The 8,741-nt window shown below is 46.8% G+C and overlaps 1 protein-coding gene across 1 annotated transcript in view; it reads right to left on the bottom strand.

The window, feature by feature from the left end:
- Positions 1-6,578: 6,578 nt before the first annotated feature.
- The window catches only part of DNAH6 (dynein axonemal heavy chain 6), a 319,440-nt gene continuing 317,277 nt past the window's right edge, over positions 6,579-8,741 (bottom strand). Inside the window, exon 77 of the mRNA XM_066267533.1 lies at positions 6,579-6,796. Within this exon, the coding sequence (XP_066123630.1) occupies positions 6,693-6,796 (104 nt within the window). The 3' untranslated portion in view covers positions 6,579-6,692. The remainder of the gene's footprint in view (positions 6,797-8,741) is intronic.

Genomic DNA, 8,741 nt, shown 5'->3' with positions numbered 1-8,741 from the left:
CAACCTGGGTCTTTCTCTTTTCTGTTTTTTATCTGACACCTCCTTGCTTCCTCACAGAGGGCCATGAAGACTAACTGGACTTTCCGGTTCTGTGAGGTTGTGGGTCAGAACTGCAGCCTGATTCTGACAGGTGGGTGGCTCATCCAGGCAGAATCAGAGCAAGTGATTGCCTTTTTACAATGCTGGTGCTGCTGCCACACTCCTGTGCAGGGGCTCAGCCTCCCTTTCCTCGGGCCTCCTTCCTCCTATACCAGGGACAATGGGATTGACCTCCTGTGACTGGGATCCTTTTCTTACTGTCCCCTCACCCCAAGCCTTGACAAAAGTCATGCTGTAGGGAGAAGTTGATCCTTCTAATGGCTTATTTCCTCACTGGAAGAGTTTTTTTGGGGGATTATAGTCATGTTTATGGAAAAACTAAAAGCAAGTTTGAGATTCTCATTCATTGTGAAAAACACGTGCGCTTTGGAAGAGACGGTTTATAGTCAGACCTGGGTGAGGTGATTAGGAGTCAGCCCCGTGAAACTAGCAGCCCCTCCCCTGAGGATGTGGTGCTACCAGCAGCCAAGCAGCCTCTCTCTGAGCAGAGCACTTCAAAGGGTACAGAAGGGATTAAGAGAGTTAAGGGTTACTTCCATTATTCTAAGTAAATGGCATTTAAAGACTTTCACCTTTCTTTAAATTCTGTAATTTTTAGTGACTTTCTAGACAGTGGTGACCCATTCAGGGAAAGGCAATACTTATATGTAGTTAAAAATAAATCTTAGGCCCTGGCCGGTTGGCTCAGTGGTAGAGCGTCGGCCTGGCATGCAGAAGTCCCGGGTTCGATTCCCGGCCAGGGCACACAGGAGAAGCGCCCATCTGCTTCTCCGCCCCTCCCCCTCTCCTTCCTCTCTGTCTCTCTCTTCCCCTCCCGCAGCCGAGGCTCCATTGGAGCAAAGATGGCCTGGGCGCTGGGGATGGCTCCTTGGCCTCTGCCCCGGACGCTGGAGTGGTTTTAGTCGCAACAGAGCGATGCCCCGGAGGGGCAGAGCGTTGCCCCCTGGTGGGCGTGCCGGGTGGATCCCGCCCGGTCGGGCACATGCAGGAATCTGTCTGTCTATCCCTGTTTCCAGCTTCAGGAAAAAAAAAAAAAAAAAAATCTTACATTTCCCCACGCAGGGCTGTGAGATTTGGAGAAGAGTACAGTGAGGCTATGTGAGTGAGAAATAAAGATGTCAAAATGATGGTTTGGAGAACCCTCCCCTCCCCAGCTGGCTTCACCTTTCACATTACCTGTCAGGGCCTGAGCCTGAAGGGGTGATGGGTGTGTGTGTGTGTGTGTGTGTGTGTGTGTGTGTGTGTGTACACGCATGCGCGAGGTGCCATGCTGTGTGACCCTTCTTCAGATCTCTCTTCCTTTCATCCCTGTCTACAGGGAGGAGTAAAAGTCCCTCATGGAAGCCCACCCCCTTGGCCATCTGTGCTCTGGAGGTACCTACCCTGGAGCCATTGTGCCTGGAAGCTGGGCCTGCAGTGCACTCACTGCTGCGTGTCCCTGTCCAGAAGTGCCCTGCCAAGCGAGGTAAAGAAGTAGTTCCTGAAGAAGTGGGGGCGGGCGCCCTGGAGGCAGTGGCACTTTCTGTTAGCAATCTGCCATCTGTGGGTCGCCCTGGAGGGAAGGGGAGACCGCGGGTGGGGCAGGGCCGGAGCCGCCCATCCTCTACCTAGGGGTGCCCTCACACTGCTCAAGGGGGGCTGGCTCAGGGCTCTGTAGGGAGGGTGAACGCCCCCTCACAGAGCTGCCCACCCTTTCCTGGGCGGGGGCAGTGGTCTGTTCACCGTGACAGAGATAAATCCAGATTAAAGGTAGTTGCTTAAAGACAGGGTAAGGGCCACGTGTTTATCTTTGTTAAGGAATGGTGGAAGTAGCAGGGGCATGGATGGAGCTGTTAAGTAAACGGGTAGAAGTAGAATGAGGTGGAAGGAGAATGAGGCTGTCAAGAATGGGGTCTGCCAGGAGTTTCTCCATCACAGACAGTGCTGGGATTCAGCTGGTTCTCACTGTTCAGCAGAACTGATGCCTAATTTTTTGTTGAGTTCCCCAAACCAGGTGTTAAAATGGCACTGTAATCAGGATTCTCTATAAGGTGGGTGCCTGGGCAGCTGCCCAATGTGGAAATCACAAATTTACATTCCTTACTCTTTTTTAACATTCATCTGTGCAACAGTGTGATCTAAGCACTGTGGTAATGTTCATTCTGTCCATGGGTGAAAAAAATTTGATGGAACTATGCTTGTAATATTTATTTATTTCATAAAACTCATTATACTTTTGGTGAAAAACTACATTTTAATTCCCCTATGTTTGTTACATCAGTAAACAAACATATAAGGTAAAGAGAAAAAGTGTCAAACAACCAGGGGGTGACAAACTGTCATTTGTTTCAGCTTTGTGTTATGCCCAAAATTCCCCTGAGATTATGAGTACACTTCTGTTCTCGAAGGTGAAACCAATAGGGAGTTAGGACAATGAACCAATAGAAATATAGATTTCAAGGGTTATTTTATTGCCCATTTCAGAAGCCATGGAAGAATGCTCACAACTTTCCGGTGACAAACAGGTTTGTCATACACATTATTTGATTGTATTTAATGTGTGTAGCCTATGCCACTTATCAATTCAGTCTAGAAATTTTCATTTAGTATCTATAAAATGAAGAAAATGTATGTTACATTAATCTTCATTAATATTTTAAAACTTTCTTAGAACATAACCTAGTTTTATGTACCTTTCTTGTACTTATTTAAGTATTAAGTGCAGGAAATAATAAACTATTTTTTGGTATATTGTTTTTTGTACTTAAAACAGTCATTAGGGCAGAGAACCAGTTGTTAAATTATTTAAATCCCACCACTGATCACAGATAAGGAGAATTCATAGTTTTACAGAGCTGGACGCAACTCTGGACAGGGGGTCTGTTCAGCCCCCACATTCTACAGGGAGGTAGTGCCTCAGAATGTGTGCCCTCTCTGAGGTGCCTTGGGGGTGGAGCAGAGGTGGATGGACCAGGTGGTGACCCAGCCTGGGCTGCAGGGCATAAGGCTGATGGAAGAACTACTCCTGCGAGGCTTGGGGTCCAGAATCTAATTCAATTCCACCCAAACTTACAAAGTTCCTCCTGTCTTTCTGCTGTTGTGGCTTTGGAATGAACCAGACAAACATTGGCCCTCTGCCTTCACGGAGCTCGTAGTCTGGGGAGGGACTGGATTTGAGTTGATATTCTGCAAGCCAAGTGTAGGTTGCGTGGTCATGTGTATTATGTGTGTGGGAGGTTACTGCTTAACTTAGAGTGGGGTTGGGGGGGGTCAGGAAAGACCTCCCAGTGGGTGATGAGTAGAGTCCAATGAATAGAGCTTCTGAGTTTGGATCAGGAGATTCAGGGTCCCAGTGGCTGCACAGGCGTGTGATAATAAATGTTGAATGAATGAAGAAATAACTGAACAAGGAGGAAAAGAGTTCCAAGCAAAGGGAACAGTGTGAAAGCCTGGTGTGAAAAGAGTGAGCCTGTTAAGGAAATCCAGGTAAGTAATTGCAGCAGGAGCCCGGGAGGTCAAGCGGGAGTGCTGTGAGATGGGTCCGGAAGAGGAGACAAGTGCAGTGCTGGAAGAGTCTCACGCTGAGGGAAGGAGCCGCTGAAAGGTTTGGAGCAGGAATCCAGTGTGCTGTCACATTTGCATTTTTAAATGGACAGAAGCTAGCAGTAAAACGGGACCTGGAGAACAGAGACAGATCCTTCTGATGTCTGTGTTGCCCATGGTGCCTGATTCCTTAACCGTCCTTCACAGATGGAGGGATAAAATGAACTGTTCAGGCCTTTTTAAATCTGGGTCATTTTCCTTCAAGGTGGCCATGGAGTTGGGCCCTTTACAGCTGAGCTGAAAGGACCAGGTCATGGGCTTCTCATTTCATATCCTCTTGGGATGCCCTGAGCTGGTGTAGGAGAGAAAGCTAGGACCCAGAAAGGACTCCTCCTGGCTTGGCTGTCCCCTGTGTAAGTCAGTGAGGAAATCCCTGCCTCAGAATGCCTAGAGGCTTAAGCAAATCTGAGTTGGGCCTTTTACACCTAAAGTTTTAATAATTCTTGAACCAAGAACCAAACAGCCAGGGGAGAATCGCCCATGGTGTTAGTTTTAGTGCTTGCATTTGGTTTTGGTTAGAAGTGGTATCAAGGGCCAAAGACACAAGAAACTCATTAACCTACTAAGATCCGTTCTGGTTTTTCAGGGGAGGTGAAACGAAGCTATGCTGACATTGGGGGGTCTCCAGTGGCCCGTGCTGTGCCCAGAGACGCTTTTCCTGTGCCTCCTAGTGCTGTGGGCCCACTGCTCCAGGAGCCCGTGCTGGACAGACACATCTCGGCCAAGCTGCGGTTCCCTGGCCCTGGGCACTCTCCCCCACAGCCAGATGGTGGCCAGGACTTCTTCCCTGTCTCTTTGGACTCCTGTGTTCTGGGTGCTGGTTCTGGTTTTCCAAACAAGACACCCTGCTGCAATGACTGGAGGAGCCAGGACAAAACTCCGACCCTTTGGACTGGAAGGGCAGCCTTTCCTGTCCTCCACGCTCTGGTCTGGCCTCAATAGGCCCAACCCAGAAGAGGTTCCGAAGCAAAGTCAGCATTGATTCTTCTCTTTCCTATGAGTGACTCCGGGACAGCCAACAGTGTTTGAGGTAGTTTTGTAACAAAATGAGCTGTATGAAATAACTGTAAATGAATTATGTGAAAATAAATACTCTTTTGTGTGTAAACGTTTTCTCATAACATGTGTATCTCAATGCAGCTGTGTGGTCTTTCCTTCCTTTCTTGTGGGTTTATTCTCATTTCCTGGGCCCAGATCTTTGAGAGTCTCATGGAAAGAGTGATGTGATGGCCCTCAGGATCCATGCGCACCTCCCTGGCCCCTGCTGTGTTGCAGGGGTGGGAAGCTAAACTTCCCCAGATTCTCTTGCTGCTGTAACTAAGATTCATGTAATGAGGTGCTTGTGGGAGGCTGGAAGGCAGAGGGGGCAGAGACCTTTTCCTTCAGTGGCAGTGGCAGTTAGGTGCGGGTTCCAGCAGACACATTTGTGCAGGGGTTGAGCTTTGCATCCCCGTTTAGTCATCTGCTGCACGACCCTGGTGGAGCTGTGAGTTGTATGGTTTCCTACAGCTTTCTGATTGCAGCTGCCGTGGTGCCTGATGTCAGCCCTCTGACTCCTGCAGCTGCAGCCATTCCCAGGGCTTGCTTAGCACCTGTTCGTGCTTGAAACACCAAGTGAAGCCTCTGATTTCTGCACTGAACTCTTGAGTAATAGAGGTGGTGCTCCCTGCTGCTCTGTGACTTGAGTCTGTTCTTCATTTTGATAGGTGTAGGGAAAAGGCTGTAGTCAGGCTTGCTCTCTGGTTTTCCAGCTGTAATCACTTTGCCTATTTAGTGATGTAAGCACACGGCAGAAAACTCCTTTTATGAATAGCCTATACAAGGCTACGGGTCCTTTCCCCAGGGGCGATTTTCACGTTTGCTCATCTACCCCTGTGAGAACCTAATAAATGGTAGTGGCCCAATGCTTTTCGGCTCCATGGTTCTTCTGTGGTCTGCCCGAATCCAGTGTGAACCTCCGTAGCCTTGACCTCTGGCATTACAGTGGGTATGGGGATGCAGGTGGGGAGGTGGAGGTCAAAGGGGAGGGTTGGATTACTATGACTGACCCAGTTCTTCCAACTGTAAGGGGTGTTGGCTTTCTCCAGAGGCCCACATGCGAGGTGGGCATTTCCTGTTTCCTAATTTATATTATGGCTGAGGAAGCAGACGCTTTTTGGTAGGGTTGACACAAAATGGTTTGCCACACTCCATTTAGCACTGGCCCAACTAAACCAGCCTTTGAGGTGGCAGGGGCTTAAGTGTACAAGGGCGCATGTAGCCAGTGCCACACAGGCTCACCCCAAAGTGGGAGAGGAAACCCTCGGCACTGAGCGGACCGACCTGCGCTTGGGTGGAAGCGCAGGCCCCTCTAAGGGTTGTAATACAGCCGTGTGGGTGGCGGAGCTACGCCCTGGGCCGGGGTCTCATTATCCTGCTCATTTGCTACCAGTTGTTGCAGTTACTGCATTAACCTCCCAGATGATGGCTCTGAGCCTTCATCTGGTCTAGGAATCTGGTCTTCATCTTCACTGAAGGTGTATACCAGGCTTTTCGTATTTGTGTGAAGAGGAAGGAGGCCTGTGTGGTAAGGAAGTGCTGGGTTCTGGCTGCCCAGGGCTCCCAGGTTACTGAGGGGAGCCCCTGCGTCTCATTGGGGAGGGGAGCAGGTTTAAGAGAGGGGAAGCCCCCGGGTCCCATTGGGGAGGGGAGTAGGTTTAAGAGAGGGGAAGCCTCCGGGTCTCAATGGGGAGGGGAGTAGGTTTAAGAGAGGGGAAGCCCCCAGGTCTCATTGGGGAGGGGAGTAGGTTTAAGAGGTGGATGCTGAGCCCACTGCTTTCTCATCAGGGCTTGAATTACAAACAGAAAGAAAACTCACTTTATTTTAGGTTATAAGTGAAATAAAAGCCACACTTACTATCCTTAAATCAAATCATAAGTAATGCTGTTTTGCTCACAGGTATGTTACACAAACTCTTGCTCTTTCAGGAAAGACCTCTGACATGCTTCTTTGTAAACAGCGAGCTGGCCTTTCACTCATTCAGCTGACAGAGCAAAGCAGACCCCTTGGCAATCCAGTAATCTTTGGATCTCTTGGAGGGTAAAAGGACGGTCACCACAAAGTTGGTTGAATGACCTAGTTAAGGATACAGGAGGAAAAGGGTCATTACTTAAAGAATAGCCCCTTAATACAAAGACTATGGCACTAGGGATCAAGACACCTGGATTTCAGACCTGATTCTACCTCTAAAGATGATGGGCAAATAGTCCTGTATGGATTTCAGTTTCATGTTCTATAAATTGAAGATTTTGGAAGAAATGGTCTTTTAGGACTTGTCTAGCTTAGACTTTGTATAACTTTATGAATTATGTCTCAAGTTCTCTGCATCCTGGGAGCACTGGAGTAGGATCAGGTCTGAGCTTTTAGTGGGACTCCGGGGATGCAGTTGCTAGGTTGGGCATCCATTTGTTCATCCATCTGTTTGTCCGTCCATCCATCCATCCATCCATCCACCCACCCACCATCCTTTGTTCCACCCTACAGTTAGATACTGGGACTCCTGAAATGACTAAGTGCGCATTTTGTCCTCAGCTCTGTGACATGTGAAGTGAGGGGTCACTTGCAGTTTCTTCATGCTGGGTGAGGGGCCAGGACCATGGTGAAAGGAAGAAGGTCCTGCCCTCCACACAGCAGTTGCTCTTTCTGGCACTACGTTCATAGCAAACCCAGTCTGTGTGGAGGTGCTCCCAGTAGAGAACCCATACATTTCCCTTCTCCTTCCCTTTGTGTGCCATGTCCTGCATGGCACCCTGGCAAGGTGTTTGAGTGACATTTTGTAGTACATATGCAGTATCTATACATTTAACTATTAGTTTGATTCAGATTCAAATAAGGTTTATTACTTGCAACAGTGATGTGTATCTTAAATCTCTTTCAATTGATACATTACCCCTCTGTTCCTTCTGCTACCCCTTGTAATGTATTCGTTGAAACAAACAGGCTGTTTGACCTGTGAAGTTTTCTAGAGTCTGAGTTTTGCTGACAGCATCCCTGTGGTGATTTTAAATATGTTTCTCTATCCTTGTAAAGGTGTGGTTTGATCTAGAGACATGATCACATTAGGATTAGAGCTTTTTGGCAAGAATATTTCATAGGTGGTGTGTGCTCCCATCAAGCAGCACCTTATTGCGGACAGCTTTTAGTTTTTGAGATGTCACAGCCATTGATGATTATTATTTAAAAACACTTTTTTCATTAGGGTCAATAATTTTAAAATTTATTGATAATTAAGTCTATAGAATTCACCTGTGATTTAATTTTTGTTTATAGTATGAAATAAAGATCGAAGTTTGGTATCACCAATTGTTTCAGAAGCATTGGTGGAGTAATTTTTCAGTTCCCAACCAGTTTTAAGGGCTGCTGCTAGTGTATGTCAGTTTCCCAAACACCCACAAGGTATTGATTGCTGGACTCTGTCTAGTGCATTCGATCTATTTGCCGAGTCCTGTACTAGTGCAGTATCATTTCAATGAGCGCCTTATCTTGATTCCTCTTGCCAAAAAGAAAGGGTTCCTGCTGGAATTGTAGCCAATAACAAGACAAATGATTCAATAAAAAATGAGCAAAAGATTTAAACAGATACTTTATCAGAGAAGATATAATAAATAAGCACCAGAAAAGATGGTTAATGCCACTAGGGAAATGCAAATTAAAACTACAATGGGCTACCACTATCATCTATCTATCTATCTATCTATCTATCTATCTATCTATCTATCTATCTATATCATCATTATCTATCATCTATCATCTATCTATCATCTATCTATCTATCTATCTATCTATCTATCTATCTATCTATCTATCATCTATCTATCTACCCACACTCTAAAAAGCTAATCATATTAAGTGGTGATGAACATGTGGAGGAACTGGAACCCTCACCTACTGCTAGTGGGAATGATAAATGGCACGGCCACTTTGGAAAACATTGCGGTAGTTAAAAAAAAACAAAAACGTATACCTACCACACAGTCCAGTTATTCCATCCTAGATATTTATCTAAGATAAAAAATATATG

The sequence above is a fragment of the Saccopteryx bilineata genome, chromosome 3 (assembly GCF_036850765.1).
Source record: "Saccopteryx bilineata isolate mSacBil1 chromosome 3, mSacBil1_pri_phased_curated, whole genome shotgun sequence".
In the NCBI taxonomy this organism is placed as follows: Eukaryota; Metazoa; Chordata; class Mammalia; order Chiroptera; family Emballonuridae; genus Saccopteryx; species Saccopteryx bilineata.
This window is presented reverse-complemented; position numbering and strand designations above follow the sequence as displayed.